Source organism: Oryctolagus cuniculus, chromosome 10 (assembly GCF_964237555.1).
Source record: "Oryctolagus cuniculus chromosome 10, mOryCun1.1, whole genome shotgun sequence".
Lineage (NCBI taxonomy): Eukaryota > Metazoa > Chordata > Mammalia > Lagomorpha > Leporidae > Oryctolagus > Oryctolagus cuniculus.
In genome coordinates, this window is record NC_091441.1 from 85893795 (window position 1) to 85911527 (window position 17733).

At 45.8% G+C, this 17733-nt stretch overlaps 1 protein-coding gene across 1 annotated transcript in view; it reads left to right on the plus strand.

The window, feature by feature from the left end:
- The first annotated feature begins 6045 nt into the window (after window positions 1–6045).
- The window catches only part of LOC100359044 (cadherin-related family member 3), a 101077-nt gene continuing 89389 nt past the window's right edge, over window positions 6046–17733 (plus strand). Inside the window, exon 1 of the mRNA XM_070049824.1 lies at window positions 6046–6132. Within this exon, the coding sequence (XP_069905925.1) occupies window positions 6046–6132 (87 nt within the window). The remainder of the gene's footprint in view (window positions 6133–17733) is intronic.

Here is a 17733-nt window from a genome sequence, read left to right on the forward strand (position 1 = left end):
ACAGGCTTAATGTTTACTTCTTTGGCTTCTGTGACAACACAAGGGTATTTCAAAAAGTTTGTGGAGTGGCCAGCATTCTGGTGTAGCAGGTAAAGACTACACTTGCAATGCTGGCATCCCATATGGGGTTCCTGTCCTGGCTGCTCCACTTCCAGTTCATCTAGATGCTAATGGCCTGGGAAAAGCAGTGGAGAATGCTTGGGCCCCTGTCACACATGTGGGACATCTGGAAGAAGTTTCTGGCTCCTGACTGCTGGTTTTGGCCTGGCCCAGCCCTGGCTGTTGCAGCCACCTAGGGAGCAAATCAGCAGATATAAGATCTCTTTCTCTCTGTCTCTCCCTCTCTCTCTCTCTAAATCTGACTTTTAGATAAATAAATTAAAAAAAATTTTGTGTAAAATAAAACAAAAGTTTATTTTGGTGCCAAAAATAATTGGAATCCATGTATATGAGGGGTTTTCAAAGAGTTCATTGAAACATGTATTACGAAAAAAGTATGATGGATTTCAAAAATTTTTGCACCAAAATGAACTTAGTTTTTTAACTTTTAATTTTAATTTTTAAAATTTGTATGTATCTCATAAATGTAACATTAAGGACATAGTAATTCTTCCCACCTTACCCACTCTTCCACCCATGCTCCCCCCACTTCCTGCTCCCTCTCCTGTTTTATCTGAGAAAGAAAAAGAAAAAAAGAATGAACGAAGTAAAAAATACTAAGAGCACTGTTCTTCAACAGTCTATACAGGGGCTGATGAATTTATCTTTTAATTCAATTTTCACAGCCTTTTTGAATTCCCTTTATATACATGGGTTCCCAAAAACAGTTCTGAAGCAGCCATGGAGCTGGAAAGAGAGGGGCATGGGAGAAGAATTGGGGCATAGACAGATGCTAATTTTGAGTGGGGTCTGGGTTTAAATCCTAGTTTTATACCTGCAAGTAGATGAGCTCTCTCTAGACCTCTTTTGTATAAAACAGGGATAATAACTGCTACCTCCTGGAGCTGTTGCAGTCACTCAGTTATTCAACAAATATTTGAATGCTCAGTGGTTTCCAGGCACTACCCTAGACACCAGAGATACTGCAGCAAGCAAGACAAACAGTCTCTAAATGAACATATTAAAGTGGTATGGAGGGACTGATAAACAAAGCAAAGGAAAACAATTTCAGCAGGTGGTAAATGCTATGAAGAAAATAAAAGGGGGCAATCAGATAGAGGGATTGACGATGAGGGTCAGCTACAGATAGGAGCATCAGGGAAGTGTAGCCAGGGCCTCTTGGGCCTGAGGGATGGACAGAGAAAAAGACACAATCACAGGAAGATCTGTGTGTGTCAGGAAGATGAAACATCAAGTGCCAAAGCCTTGGGGTCGAAGAAGTTTGATGTCCTTGAAAATATAAAAAAGAGCCAGAGTGGTTGGCTCAAAAAATGGATGTAGATGAAATCTGGAGATACAGGTAGGACTAAGCCTGCTGAGTCTCACAGATCAAGAGAAAGAATCTGGTCTTTATGGTGGGTTGTGGCACACCTGGGTATGTCACATCTTGTGGTGCTGGCATCCCATGATGGAGTGCCAATTTGGTCATGGTTGCTCTGCTTCTAATCCAGCCCCCTGCAAATGCACCTAGGAAAGCAGCAGAATATCATCCTAGTGCTTGGTTCTCTGCCACCCATGTGGGACACCTGGATGGAGTTCCAGGCTCCTGGTATCAGCCTGGCCCAGACCGGCTGTTACAGCAATTTGGGGAGCAAACCAGCAGATTGAATAAATAAATAAATCTTAAAAGAATTTGGTCTTGATTTTTTTTTAAAGTTTTATTTATTTTATTTGAAAGTCAGAGTTACACGGAGAGAGGAGAGGCAGAGAGAGAGAGAGAAAGAGGTCTTCCATCTGATGGTTCACTCCTCAATTGGCCACAACGGCCGGAGCTGTGTCGATTGGAAGCCAGGAGCGAGCAGCTTCTTCTGGGTCTTCCATGTGGATATAGGGGCCAAAGGACTTGAGCCTTCTTCCATTGCTTTCTCAGGCCATAGCAGAGAGCTGGGTTGGAAGTTGAGCAGCTGGGACTAGAACCGGCGCCCATATGGGATGCTGGTGCTTCAGGCAAGGGTGTTAACTTGCTGTGCCACAGCGCTGGCCCCAATCTTTTTTTTTTTTTTTTTTTTACATTTATTTTATTTATTTGAAAGACAGAGTTACAGAGAGAGAGGTAGAGACAGAGAGAGAGGTCTTCCATCCACTGGTTCACTCCCCAGATGGCCACAATGGCCGGAGCTACAGTGATCTGAAGCCAGGAGCTTCTTCCAGGTCTCCCATGTGGGTGCAAGGGCCCAAGGACTTGGGCCATCTCCTACTGCTTTCCCAGGCCATAGCAGAGAGCTGGATCAGAAGTGGAGCAGCCAGGACTAGAACCGGTGTCCATATGGGATGCCGACACTTCAGGCCAGGGCGTTAACCCGCTGCACCACAGCGCCAGCCCCTGGTCTTGATCTTTGGAGGAACAGGAGGCTATTGATGGTTTTTTCATGAGCTAGTCTTAGATACTTGTTCTGGCAATGGGATTCAGCAGTGAAAATGATGATTGTAAAGTCCCTGCCCAGGAATTGCAATTCTACAAAAGGACACAGATACCAGACCTGTTACAAACAGTGAGTTGTTTCAGGCACTAGTGAAGAATTCTATGGGGAGAGAGAGGAAAGAGAGAGAGAGAGTCAGAGAGAGAGAGAGAGAGAGAGAGAGACAGAGAGACGGAGAGATACTACCTGCAGTTTACTTTCCAAAAGCCCATTATAGCTGGGACTGCACCACTTTGAAGCCATGAGCCAGAGTCTCAATCTGGGTATCCCACGTGGGTGGCAGGGACTCAACTACTTAAGTCATCACCTGCTGCTTCCCAGGGGGCTCATTATTAGAACCTGAAATGGGGAACAGAGACAAGACTTGAACCTGTGCACTCCAATATGAGATGCAGCAGGAGTCCCGAGCAGTCTTAACTGCTCCACCAGACACCCTCCCTGATACTTAGGAAGTGTAATATGGGAATGGACTGGTAATGGGAGGTCAATAAAGAGGCAGACACTAGGTTGGGGAATTTGAGCGTTAAGCAGTCCTAGTATAAGATGGCAGTGAATTAACTAAGAGGACACAGTTGAGCTAGAAGGAAGGGCACCTATTCGAGAGTCTTCTGTAAGCATACTTCTCAGACATGTTTCCCAGCAGGTGGCTTGGAGACACCCCTATGTGATCCCTTCCAGGACATTCGTAAGCACCCCTCTGAAAAGCCACCAAGCCACCTGGAGCAAGGCCGAGTTGGGTCTGTTCTCAATGTGATCCTTCTGTTAAGTGTATCTGAGCTTGCATAATCCTATGACAACAGTGGACTCCTAGGGAGGCAGCGATTGATCCAAACCTTTAAATTGGAGCTTGCCCACGGGAATGACGACAGGATCCAAGCAGGGAAGTGAGAGAAGCTGTAGGGTCTAACAGGGAGGGGCGGAAACTCCCAAACTGCAAAGTGCTGTTGAGCCTCACATTTTTTTTTAAAGATTTATTTATTTGAAAGCCAGAGTTACAGAGAGGCAGAGAAAGGCAGAGGTCTTCCATCTGGTGGTTCACTCCCCAAATGACCGCAATGGTCAGCGCTGGGCCAATCGGAACCCAGGAGCCAGGAGTTTCTTCTGGGTCTCCCATGTGGGTGCAAGGGCCATCTTGAGCCATCTGCTGCTGCTTTCCCAGGCCACAGCAGAGAGCTGGATCATAAGTGGAACAGCCAGGACTCACTACACCACAGCGCTGACCCTGAGCCTCACAATTTAAAGAAACTTCGCGCTGGCGCTGCCGGCGCCGCGGCTCACTAGGCTAATCCTCCGCCTTGCGGCGCCGGCACACAGAGTTCTAGTCCCAGTCGGGGTGCTGGATTCTGTCCCATTTGCCCCTCTTCCAGGCCAGCTCTCTGCTATGGCCCAGGAGTGCAGTGGAGGATGGCCCAAGTGCTTGGCCCTGCACCCCATGGGAGACCAGGAGAAGCACCTGGCTCCTGCCATTGGATCAGCGCAGTGCGCCAGCCGCGGCGGCCATTGGAGGGTGAACCAATGGCAAAGGAAGACCTTTCTCTCTGTCTCTCTCTCTCACTGTCCACTCTGCCTGTCAAAAAGAGAGAGAGAGAGAGAGAGAGAAAAAGAAACTTCACGTGATCTGTGGACTTCGATGCGGTTTTCCGTCACCAATTCGCTGCTTTTCGAGAAGTTTTTAAGTGAACTCTCCGTCCGGCCGGATCTCTCCCAGCAACCATCTTAAAGCTGATTGCCCTGCCTGGGTTTTACCTGAAACTAATCAAGGAGCACTCCATCAGCTCGAAGCCAATTAGCAGACTGCACCTTTGTCTGATTACGTACTGACCTTGCCTAGCGATTTGTAAGGCCTTGGTAAACTTGGTAAGCTGAGCTTCTGGGTCTTGATTCTGAGCTTGGGTGTGACAAACGGGGTAGGGCAGGGCAAGACAATGCACTGTAGTGGCCTGCAATCATTTTTTAAATGAAATCCTTTGGCAAACAAAGTGTAAATATGCACTGTGAGTGTTTTCACCTGGCTTAAGCGAAGCCCCTTGCTGGAGCTTTGGCCCTTTTGAGAGAGGAGGGAGTCACAGGACTGTGTTTACAGGGTGCCTAGGGACGGGGTGTTTCTTTTGAGAAGTGTCCTCCCATCATGGGTCAGCTCCCCAGAAGCCAGCAGAGGCACTGGAGGAGCAGGCGCATCATGCCTATTTTGCACGTGTTTTTTGTGTTGGTTGCTGCATCAGGTTAGTACATATTTTGCTGCTTTGAAGTAATGACCTGATTGTCTGGCACTTGATTTGCTTTTGCTTTCTTCAGTGACTTCTCAGTGTTGGTCTTTGCAGCCATCAAGTGCTCTGGGGCTGTGTGTTAGGGCACAGTCTGCATTTCAGGCCACTCTTCGTCTCCAGGGCAGGCGGTGGGACTGGGACTCAGCCTCCTTGAGGAACTGCATCTGAAAGCCATTGTCTAGGACCAGCATCTCTGGAGGCCTGTCCTACAGAGACATGCAGTGATGACGTACAGATATATGTGGGTTTGTTTGTAATAACAGAAGGTACAGTCAACTTGTGTGTTTACTGATAGAAGATTGAATAGGAGAGTACTTCAGAAAGTTAGTAGGAAAATACAATGAAAGATATATTTTGCTGTGAAAGTTTTCTGAAGTCCAGGTATAGTTTTTGCATAATACGCATTTAAAATGTATTCATTTATTTTTTGAAAGAGAGAGAAAGAGAGAGAGAGAGAGCGTGCGAGCGAGCTATCTTCCATTTGCTAGTTCATTCCCCAAGTGCAAGCAATAGCCAGGGCTGGGCCAAGTCAAAGTCAGGATCCCACAACTCAGGGCAGGGCTCCCACATGGGTGGCAGAGACTCAAGTTCTGAAGGCATCATTGCTGCCTCGCAGGGTGCACATTAGCAGGGCGCTGACTAGGAAGCAGAACTGGGACTCGAATCCAGGAAATCCAATACGCAGTTAGGCTGCAACTTAACCGCTGTTCCTAATGACAGCCCCTCAAATACATTTTAATGAACACCACAAATATGCATTTTCATAAACTTTTTAGACACCTAGTGTACATGGATTTCAAAGATTTTTGACCCAAAATAAACTTATCTTTTAATTCAATTTTCCATGAAAAAGATTTATTTATTTAAAAGGCAGGCTTATAGATAGAGAGGTAGATATATTACTGATTTGCTTATTAATATTTTCTGAAATTAATAAGCCTTGTGGGTTCTTGCCATGAATTCAGAGAATTCTGAATACTGGCTCAAATAGACCAGGCAGCATGGTTAGTTTTTAAGCTTTTTATTTAGTGAGAGAAATGCATAGGGGAATTAGGGTTTCTCCTTAAGGGAGAAGGAGAAGTCTGGAAATTAAATTGGGGTCCATACCGAGCAGAGAGAAGGCTGAGAGCTATGTGCAGCACGTGTTTGGTTATGAGCAGCCACAAGCAGCTTAGCACGGGCAGCAAAGTGTAGGCGAAATGAACGCGGGCATCCTGAAGGCCATGCGCCCCAAAGGCGTGGGACAACAAGGATACCCAGGGCAGCGAGGGAGAATAAGGGGCCAGGTCCACTGTGTCCCGGATCTTTTATCTGCTTCCAAAGGGGAGTGGTCACACAGAGTGATTGGTAGGTGAGTATACAGGTAGGGGAATTAGATCACACAGGGGTATGGTGAGGGCATGGTCCTTCATAATTAATTTTATTCCATCTGTCTGCCTGTATCAGAGAGAGAGAGATTGTCCCTTTGGTGGTTTGGTCCCCAAATGGCTGCAATAGCTGGGCCTGGGCCAGACCAAAGCCAGGAACTTTGAACTCCATCTGAGTCTCCCACATGGGTGGCAGGACCATAATCTACTGCTTTCCCAGGTGTATTACCTGGGAGCTGGGTTGGGAGGAAGTAGGCTTGAACTGGTGCTCATATGGGTTGCTAGTGTCACAGATGGTGACTTAACCTGCTGCATCTCAATACTAGCCCCTCTATGAACATTTTGAAGAACGTTGTTAATTGTAGTGTGAAGAGTCAGACAGGTTAATAGGCAGGTTTGTCATGGTGGAAATTGGGGGTGCAGAATGCTTGCTTTCTTTAAAAGTTATCTTTATCAAGGTCAAAAGTGCCTGCCTTCTCACTCCTTGAGAACTTGCACTCTTTTTTTTTTCAAGATTTATTTATTCATTTGAAAGTCAGAGTTACACACAGAGAGAAGAGGAGGAGAAAGAAAGAAGTCTCTGTCTGCTGGTTCTCTCCCCAAATGACCGCAACAGGCAGAGCTAAGCTAATCCAGTCAGGAGCCAGGAGCTTCTTCGGGGTCTCCCATGTGGGTGCAGGGGCCCAAGGACTTGGGCCGTCTTCTGCTACCTTCTCAGGTGCATCAGCAGGGAGCTAGATTGGAAGTGGAGCAGCCAGGACTCAAACTGGTGCCCATATGGGATGCAGGCGCTGCAGGTGGTGTGTTTAGCCTGCTACGCCATAGTATTAGCCTCAGAATCTGTCACTTCTATATCTAAGTGAAAGTCAAGAAGTTATCATTGTTGATAAAAAGGAAGCATATATGTTCACTATTCTAAGAATAAATGAGGAGCATCTTAAAACAGAAAGGAATAAGAGCAAACTCTCTTTGATGTTTTCCAGCTTTTTGGTTGGGTATGGTTAGATTTTGTATTTCCAATAAAAATAAATGATAAATAAAATGCAAGAATAATAATAAACATATAGTGTGCTGTCTAATATGCTAACTATTCACATTTAATAAAATTTCTACTTTTTTTAAAAATATTTTTTTTCATTTATTTGAGAGGTAGAATTATAGACAGTGAGAGGGAGAAACAGAGAGAATGGTCTTGGATCTGCTGGTTTACTCCTCAAATGGCTGCAACAGCCAGAGCTGCACTGATCTGAAGCCAGGAGCCTAGAGCTTCTTCCAGGTTTCCCATGGGGCTGCAGGGGCCCAAGGACTTGGACCATCTTGTGTTGCTTTCCCAGGCCACAGCAGAGAGCTGTATCGGAAGAGGAGCAGCCAGGACTAGAACCAGTGCCTGTATAGGATGCTGGCGCCACAGACGGAGGATTAACCTAAAGCACCACAGTGCTGACCTCTTTCTAATTCTTCTTTAATTGTTTCTGAGACAGAGAGTGAAGGAGAACTTCAGTTTTCTGGTTCATGCCTCACTTGCCCCTAGTGGTGGCAGTGGGCCACACTGAAGTCAGGAACAAGGGAACTCAATCCATGACAAATGTGTGTTAGGCAGGAACTCAACTACTTGGACCATTAGCTCTGCCTTCCAGTGTCAGTGCCAGTAGGAAGCTGGAGGTGGGAGCTGGAGCTGGGGATCAGATCCAGGTATTCGAATGTGGGACAGGTGCTCTTCCTAACTGGCATCTTGACCACCATGGCGAAACTCCTGTCCCAACACGTAGTTTTTAGCACTTGGTTGTAACTACTCTGTACTGAGATGTGCTGTAAATAGAAAATACATCTTGGATTAAAAATTTTTGTATGATTAAAATAATTAAAAAGGTCTTAATAAGGTTTTAATTTTTTAAATATTTATTTATTTATTTGAGAATAAACATTCATTTGAGTTATAGACAGAGAGATCTTCCAACAACTGGTTCAATTCCCAAATGGCCCCAATGATTAGAGCTGGACTAAGCTGAAGCCAGGAGCCAGGAGTTTCCTTCAGGTCTCCTACGTGGGTATAGGGACTCAAGCACTTGGGTCATCTTCCACTGCTTCCCCAGGCCATTAGCAGAGAGCTGGATTGGAAGAGGAGTAGCTGGAACACAAACTTGTGCTCATAGGGATGCCGTTGCCCCAAGTGGAGGCTTAACCTATGCCTCAAAGCTGCCCCCTTAAAATGTTGGTGACATGTTGAAATGACAGTATTTTGAATATATTGGAGCTATGCTGATCTGAAGCCAGGAGCCAGGTGCTTCCTCCTGGTCTCCCATGCAGGTGCAGGGCCCAAGTACTTGGGCCATCCTCCACTGCACTCCCGGGCCACAGCAGAGAGCTGGACTGGAAGAGGAGCAACTGGGACTAGAACCCAGTGCCCATATGGGATGCCAGCGCTGCAGGCGGAGGATTAACCAAGTGAGCCACAGCTCTGGCCTTCACCTACTTTTTTTTTTTTAACTTTTATTTAATGAATATAAATTTCTGAAGTACAGCTTATGGATTACAATGGCTCCCCCCACCCCGACTTCCCTCCCATCTGCAACTCTCCCCTCTCCTGACCCCTCTCCCCTTCCATTCACATCAAGATTCATTTTCAATGATCTTTATATACAGAAGATCAATTTAGCATATATTAAGTAAAGCTTTCAATAGTTTGCACCCACACAGAAACACAAAGTGTAAAATACTGTTTGAGTACTAGTTATAGCATTAAATCACAATGTACAGCACATTTAGGACAGAGATCCTACATGAGGAGTAAGTGCACAGTGACTCCTGTTGTTGACTTAACACTTCACCTGGTTTTTAAAACATTTTTGAAAATTTGGTTACTAGAACATTTAAAATTACATATTGGACAGAGCCATTCTATAGACTTGGAAAGAATTTTTTTTTACAATATGGAATATTATAAATATACTGCTCCTATATTGTATTTACATTTGTCATTTTGAGATTTAAATAGCAAGTGAGTTGATCATGTCAGCTCAGCAGGTGGGATATTTTAATAAAGCAAGGATCTAATGAAATTGAATTTCAATTCAATTTGTTTTATTTTTCTGTTTTTTTTTGTGTGTGTTTGGGTGAAGATTTTTAAAAATTTTTATTTAATGAATATAAATTTCCAAAGTACAGCTGATGGATTACAATGGCTTCCCCCCCCCCCATAACTTCCCTCCCACCCACAACCCTCCCCTCTCCCGACCCCTCTCCCCTTCCATTTACAGCAAGATTCATTTTCAATTATCTTTATATACAGAAGATCAATTTAGCATATATTAAATAAAGCTTTCAACAGTTTGCTCCCACACAGAAACACAAAGTGAAAAATACTGTTTGAGTACTAATTATAGCATTAAATCACGATGTACAGCACATTAAGGAGAGAGATCCTACATGAAGAGTAAGTGCACAGTGACTCCTGTTGTTGATGAGTGAAGATTTTTATATTAAACCTGAATTCATAAATTGGAACTTCCAGATGCATTTGCCCACAACATGTCTTGGATATCAGAAGATTTCACAGAAAAATTTGTTTCAGAATCATCATAAAAATAATGGGTAATTCAGCTCACCTTCCCACATTAGCTGAGTAGTGCCTGCCAGCCCGTTAGATGGGAGCCAGTTTTCTGTTTCACCTTGGTTCCCACTACTCCCTTATGTCCTATACCCTGCTATCAGGCATCATTTTACAGCCTCAATAAAGGAACTCGATCGGCTTTTTTTTTTTTTTTTTGGCAGTGAGAGAGAGTGAGAGTGAGAGAGAGAGAGAAAGGTCTTCTTTTTGCCGTTGGTTCACCCTCCAGTGGCCGCCGCGACCGGTGCGCTGCGGCCGGCGCACTGCGCTGATCCAAAGCCAGGAGCCAGGTGCTTATCCTGGTCTCCCATGCGGGTACAGGGCCCAAGCACTTGGGCCATCCTCCACTGCACTCCCTGGCCACAGCAGTAGAGCTGGCCTGGAAGAGGAGCAACCGGGACAGAATCCGGCGCCCCGAATGGGACTAGAACCCGGTGTGCTGGTGCCGCAGGCGGAGGATTAGCCTATTGAGCTGTGGCGCTGGCTACGATCAGCTTTTTTCAAATCTCCTCTTGCACTTAGTTACACAGATATAGGCTGTCAATTTTCAGCATTCTATGAAGTCACATGCCAGCACTTAAAAATATTAGTTATTACCTTTTGACCTGCTCCGTTTCCAACCTGGGCCGGTTCACCCCTCCTTAGGCAACCTGGTGGTCCCCCGCTCCCGGGAGGTCACCATATTGATGCCGAACTTAGTGCGGACACCCGATCTGCATAGCGCACGACAGCCCAGAACTCCTGGACTCAAGCGATCCTCCGGCCTCAGCCTCCCGAGTAGCTGGGACTACAGACGCGCGCCACCGCGCCTGGCTAGTTATTACCTTTTTTTTTTTTTTTTTTTTAAAGATTTTATTTCCTTATGTGAGAGGGAAGGAAGAGAAAAAGAGCTCCCATGCACTGGTTTACAGCTCAGATTCCCACAGTGGCCAGGGCTGGGCAAAGCCAAAGCTAGGAGATGGAAACTCAATCCAGGTACACTGCATGGGTGTCAGGGACCCAGCAACCCCAGTCATCAACGTTGCTCATGGTGCATCTTAGCAGTCAGGTGGACTTGGGAGTGCAGCCAGCAGTAAGGGTTGCCAGGGACTTCATTGCTAGGTCAAACGCCCACCCTCATGCCGGCAGTTTCTTTCTTTCTTTCTCTCTCTCTCTTTCTTTCTCTCTCGCTCTCTTTCTCTCTCTCTCTCTCTCTTTCTCTCTCTCTCTCTCTCTTTCTCTCTCTCCCTTTCTTTCTTTGTCTCTTTCTCCTTTCTCTCTTTCTCTTTCTCTCTTCCCTCCCTCCCTCCTTCCTTCCTTCCTTCCTTCCTTCCTTCCTTCCTTCCTTCCTTCCTTCCTTCCTTCCTTCCTTCCTTCCTTTATTTGAAAGTCAGAGTTAAAGAGACAGAGAAGAAGAGGCAGAGAGAGAAAGAGGTCTTTCATCTGCTGGTTCACTCCCTGGATGGCTGCAATGGCTGGAGCTGTGCTGATCCAAAGCCAGGAGCCAGTTGCCTCTTCTGGGTCTCCCACGTGGGTACAGGGGCTCAAGCACTTGGGCCATCTTCCACTGCTTTCCCAGGCCACAGCAGAGAGCAGGATCGGAAGAGGAGTGGCTGGCACTGGAACTGGTGCCCATCTGGGATGCCAGCACTGCAGGCGGTGGCCTTACTTGCTATACCATAGCACTGGCCCCAGTTTTTCCTTTTTTTTTTTTTTTTGATAGGCAGAGTTAGACAGTGAGATAGAGAGACAGAGAGAAAGGTCTTCCTTTTTCCATTGGTTCACCCCCCTTGTGGACGCTACGGCCGGCGCGTTGTGGCCGGCGCGCTGTGCCGATCCAAAGCCAGGAGCCAGGTGCTTCCTCCTGGTCTCCCATGTGGGTGCAGGGCCCAAGCACTTGGGCCATCCTCCACTGCCCTCCCGGGCCACAGCAGAGAGCTGTACTGGAAGAGGAGCAACTGGGACAGAACTGGCGCCCCAACTGGGACTAGAACCCGGTGTGCTGGCACTGCAGGCGGAGGATTAGCCTAGTGAGCCATGGCACCAGCCCAGTTTTTCCTTTTTAAAGATTTATTTATTTATTTGAAAGGCAGAGTTATAGAGAGGCAGAGTTATAGAGAGGCAGAGGCAGAGAGAGAGAGAGAGAGAGAGAGAGAGAGAGAGAGTTATTGCAACCGCTGGTTCACTTTCCAAATGGCTGCAATAGCCGGAGTTGCACTAATCTGAAGCAAGGTTGTAGGGGCCCAAACACTTGGGCCATCTTCCATTGCTTCTCCAGGCCATAGCAGAGAGCTGGAATGGAAGTGGAGCAGCCGGTACTCCAAGCGGGACCCACATGGGATGCTGGAACTCCAGGTGGCAGCTATACTGACTATACCACAGTGCCAGCCCCTCTTGCCAGCATTTTAACATAGCTTTAACTTGGTTTTCATGATTTTTTCCCAATAACCCAGTTAGGAGACTACCAGCACTTTTATCCTTTTAATTTTGACTTACTGGCATAATTTCAGAAAGTAGTGAGTTTATAATATAACTATTCTGATAAGAAATATGTAATAATATTCCAATTCTAGTTACTGAAACTGTAGTATGGTGAATGGGCTGATATACTCTGAAAATCAGATTATCATATGTAGAAGATATTGAGCTGTTTTCCGGAATATTGCAAGTTATTTAGTCAAAAACCAAGTTATTCCCAAGTTTCTCAGCACAAAAACATACACTGAAGGAAAAGCTGCAGTCAAGTCATTCTTTATTAGGATAGCACTGACAATTCATTTAATACAGAAATAAATCACTGTAGATCTGTAGAATCGAATAGGAAATCTGAGCCAACAAAATGGCTCATAGGTCAGGTTTTCAAATGCATTCAGTGTCAAAATCATAAGGTCCTAGCCTCATTGATCTATTTACATTAGCACAAAAGAATCATTGTATCCATTTCCTCATTCCTTTGACAAATATCCAGTAGATGCTTGTTATAGATGGCACAGTACTTGCTACTGATCATATGGCAGGCAACAAAGTGATGAAGTCTCTAATTTCATGAAGTTTGTATTTAAGGGGGGGAGGAGGAGGGGGGAGGTGGGAGCTAAGCAGATGATAAATGAGATTTTTAGGAGAGAGGAGGTGCCCACAGAGGTGGCAGATGGTGTTGGTCTTTGACCTGAAAAGGCCTCTCTGATATTGACATTACACATCAGAGACCAAAGGGAGGGAGTGAATGAGTTATGTGGAAGATGCATTTTGGACCGGGAGGATGGTTGGGGCAAGGGCCTGAAGCAGAACCTAATGGAGATGTTTAAGGAACAGCCAGGGTCCTGTGGTGGGGGCAGAGAGAGTGAGACAAGAGTGGGGACCATCAGGACTAGGTAGATGCAGCAGGACCCAGCACAGGGCACCCTGAACCAGAGTGTCAACCTGGCTCTTTCACTCCATGTGAGCTGAGGAGCTGAGAAATGAAGGGGAGCAGAGAACAAATGAAGGAGAGAAGAAGGCAAGAGAGAAACATGGAATCCATGTGGGCCCACTCGGCAGGGTGTATAATGACTTCTTTATTTATTTATTTGAGAGGTAGAGTTACAGACAGTGAGAGGGAGAGACAGAGAGAGAGGTCCTCCTTCCGTTGGTTCGCTCTGCAAATGGCTGCAATGGCCGGAGCTGTGCCGATCCAAAGCCAGGAGCCAGGTGCCTCTTCCTGGTCTCCCATGTGAGTGCAGGGGCCCAAGGATTTGGGCCATCTTCTACTGCTTTCCCAGATCATAGCAGAGAGCTGGATTGGAAGAGGAGCAGCCGGGACTAGAACTGGTGCCTGTATGGGATGCTGGCGCCGCAGGCGGAGGATTAACTCACTGTGCCATGGCGCCGGCCCCTATAATGGCTTTCTATCTCTGAATGCACTGTGACTTTGAGTGTTGAGTAGTTTCATGACACTGCAGGGTTAGGCAGCAGTTGTGTGGAATAACACCATTTAGTAAATAATTTCTATCCACTTTGCACACATGGTGTCTATTAAAACCTGTTATGAGCTGGCGCTGTGGCTCACTAGGCTAATCCTCCACCTGTGGTGCCGGCACACAGGTTGCTCCTCTTCCAGTCCAGCTCTCTGCTGTGGCCCGGGAGGGCAGTGGAGGATGGCCCAGGTCCTTGGGCCCTGCACCCACATGGGAGACCAGGAGGAAGCACCTGGCTCCTGGCATTGGATCGGTGCAGCGCGCTGGCCATAGTGGCCATTTGGGGGGTGAACCAACGGAAGGAAGATCTTTCTGTCTCTCTATCTCACTGTCTAACTCTGCCTGTCAAAACAAAAACAAAAACAAACAAAAAACCTGTAATGAATTGGTATTACAAAATCCTGCATTTCATTTGAGGGTGAAACATCTTTGAAAAATAATGGCCAATAATCCAAATCATGTGTGTCTTCAAGGTGATAGGCTCCCCACCTGGTTCAGCCTAGGGACCGTATTATCAAGTAACAGTGACTGCTAGCTTCAGCAACCGTGAGGTGCTTGCGCACGTGGTCATGTGGCCACGAGAGGCAGTATTGAGACCTGAGTCTCTACATGGATTCTGAGTTCCTTCTTCCCCTCATGTGATTCCTCTCCCACCTTCCCAGAGCTACAGCTACCAGTTGAGGGAGTGAATATCTTCTCAAACTTTGACATTCTGCTTTTTCCAATTTCTACCCCAAATAAAATTAGTTTGAATTTCAAAATCATCTCCATGTTTTACGAACATGCAATTTGGAGAGTGCCATAGCAAGTAAAGCTACCGCCTGTGACACTGGCATCCCGCATGGGCACCAGTTCATATTCCAACTGCTCTACTTCTGATCCAGGTCCCTGCTGATTGCCTGAGAAACAGCAGAGGATGGCCCAAATGATTGGGCCCCTGAAGCCATGTGGGAGACACAGAGGAAGCTGCTGCCTCCTGGCTTCAGCCTGGCTCAGCCCTGGCCACTGCAGCCACTTTGAAAGGTCAATATAAGACACACCAAACACCAGAGTAAGGGAAAAAGTTTATTTTTGGGTGGGGGAAACCCGACAGGCTACCTCCCCATGCAGAGAGAACAGCAGCTTATACTGGGAGAACAGGTCATATATAGCTTTACAGAGGTAAGGAGGTGGGAGCAGCAAATCCCATTAGGGTAGGGGTGGAGCTGATGCTTGTGATTGGGCGATTTGGCCACCTGACTTCTAGTAAGCCAGGCTGGGCTTAGGAAGATGGTACCATTTTACTAACACATTTGGTGAGTGATTCAAAAGTTGGAAGATATCGCTCTCTGTAACTCGACTTTCAAATTTTACAAAAAAAAAAAAAGTGATTTGATTTGGATTCATCAACCTTTGGGTTCAAATCCGTACTCTACCATCAATTAGCTGAATGATGGAGGGCCGTTTGGCATTTCTGGGCTTTGGTTTTCTCATGGACAGGAGGAAGTGATGACAATAATAGCCCTCAAGCCAGAGGTGTAAAGATTAAATGACGGAAAATCTGTGTAAAAGACTGTTTTGTCAATGGTCATTAATCCCACTTATTATTCACTCAACAAATAGGTATTAGGTATTCTTTTTCAGTGGTCAAAAGGTATTAGGAGGTATTCTTTTTTTAGTGGTCACATGAGTGAAAGGCTGTTATAATACTCCATGTGCAATGTCATGTGGAAACCTTGTAGAGTGTCTAAGCCAGTCTGGACAAGTCTGGACAAGGCTTTCTAAAGGAAGTCACTGAGGGGACAGCTAAAGGACAGATAGAGTTTTGAAAAGTGAAAAGTGCTTTAGAAGCAATACATGTAATTGTCCAAATTATCCAAACAGTAATGTGATTGTCCAGGTACAGTATATGTAATTGTCAGGGTAATTGGAACAAGAGCATGTTAAAAGGGAGTGTAGATAGAGAGGACTGGAGAAGGGAGCAGAGATCAAATCTAGCAAGAACAGAGAACTTTCCAGAATTCCATGCCAATCTGAATACACTGACAGCTGTCTGATTTTTCTGATGCTCTTCTTTTGCTGGGAATTCTCATTGCAATATTCTCCATGTTTTGTTGTATGTTGCAGAAGATTAACTCCATCATGTTGATTCGTTTCGTTTTTCCTGGAGGCAAACTCAAAAAGAGGAGGGTTCAGGCAGGGGTAATTCATTTGGGAAGTGGTCCCCAGGAAACGCCAGTAGGAGGGTAAAAAAGCAAGACAGTGAGTGGAAGGTGATGGAAAAAAGGTGCGTTATCAAGCATGTTAGCACTCAGGGCAACCAGAGCTCAGTTCCACTGGGGAACTTGGAGATCCAGCGTAGAAGCTCATCTCAGAGTAACCCACGCTGCAAAGTGAGACAGTCGAGGTGTTTAACTGGTTGTTGGTTGAAGGCCGCTTCCGGTGACATGAACTCCCTTTGTGCAAGCCAAATTGCTCCCCAGGTAGAGATGTAGGTGTTACCAGTGTATTACCTTGTGAGCCAAGGCATTGGTTGATTTTGTTCTGGGCCGTATTTTCAAGAATGCTTAAGTAACACTATAGATACTGGCTCCCTCCAGGGCAAAACTCTAGAGACCTATGGTTTGGTTCTCAAAGCTCAGGGTAGTTTGGATGTGACACACATGCAAACAGAGAGCATGCACAGGCTTTACCTGGGCCCCCCATGGAGCTCAAGGAATGGGAGAATGAATGAGAGCCTCTAGGTCATGCTGGCTGTGTACCATGAGAAGTAAAGTCCTTGTCCCTGATCCAGAAGTTCAAGGTCTTCTGCCAGCCTCCAGGAAATTGTGGCAGGCTAACTTGTAGCTTGCAAGTAGAGTGAGTTCTCAGACCCTTCACAGTTCTTGATGACCCTACTAAGCCAACAAACTGATTTTTAAGTTTTTTTTTATGTAAAAGAGATTTTAAGTATGAATTGCCCTTTTATGCCTTGATAGTGTCAGAGTGAGGAAGAGATTGAGAAGTCTTGTAGAAATCTCCTTAAAAAAATAAATTTTGTTTCCTCTAAGATGTTCTAGCTTTTATAAATTTTGCTGTTGAGAATGCCAGCCCTCTTCCGGAAAATGCCTCTGAACATACACAAGTTGCCACCATCGCCTTGTCTGTCTCACCCTATGCTTCCCTGCTTGGAGATCCAGTTCTTATTAATGCGAATCCTGCAGTCCATCCATTTGTGCTGTCTCGAAGGTCCACACATCTTTGGGGAGTAAGTATTAAGCCAAACTGTGTTATCACTCAGTACTACATGGGTTTGGGCTTCAAAGTATGTCTATTTCTTTCCTCTTCTTCCATTTCTCTTTATGTTATAAATTTGTAGCCATTCCTTGGGGCCCTAATATGTGCCAAACACTGAAAATCCTTGGAGCGCTCAAGATCCACTTATTATACATGTATTCATTGAGGAACTACTCAGACATAGTACAGTGCCTTGCCTTTGTGACATTTACTGGTTCATAGAAGACATACTAATCAAGTGAATACACATACACATGTAAATCAATAAGGGTGATAGCAGCCATGACACGCAGGCTCACAAGTCTATAAGAACACCAAAGGAGCTAGTTGGCCTAGTCAAGTTTCCCTGAGAAATAGCAACATGAACAGCAAACTACAGAATGGATAGAAATTAAATAGATGAAGAGGAAGAGAATAAGACTGCAGGGAGGGGTAATAGTGTGTGCAAAGGCCCTACACTGGGAAAGGGCCTGGTGAAGAGAAGAATCAAGAGGTCAAAGGAAGGGAAGCTTGGTGAGACATTAGACTGCAAAAGAGGTGGGGGGCAAAGGGCTCCCAGCTCAGGAGGTAGAGCCATGCTAGGAAGTTTTGTTTCCCAGTGGGGTATAGTTTGGCTGATTTCCTGCTTGAGGCTAAAGTTCAGGCAGGCTTATTATCCATTGTAAGAGGCTTGGTTTCCCTAAGACTGGGTTTCCTCCAGGATGATCCAAAAACAGTGCATGGCAT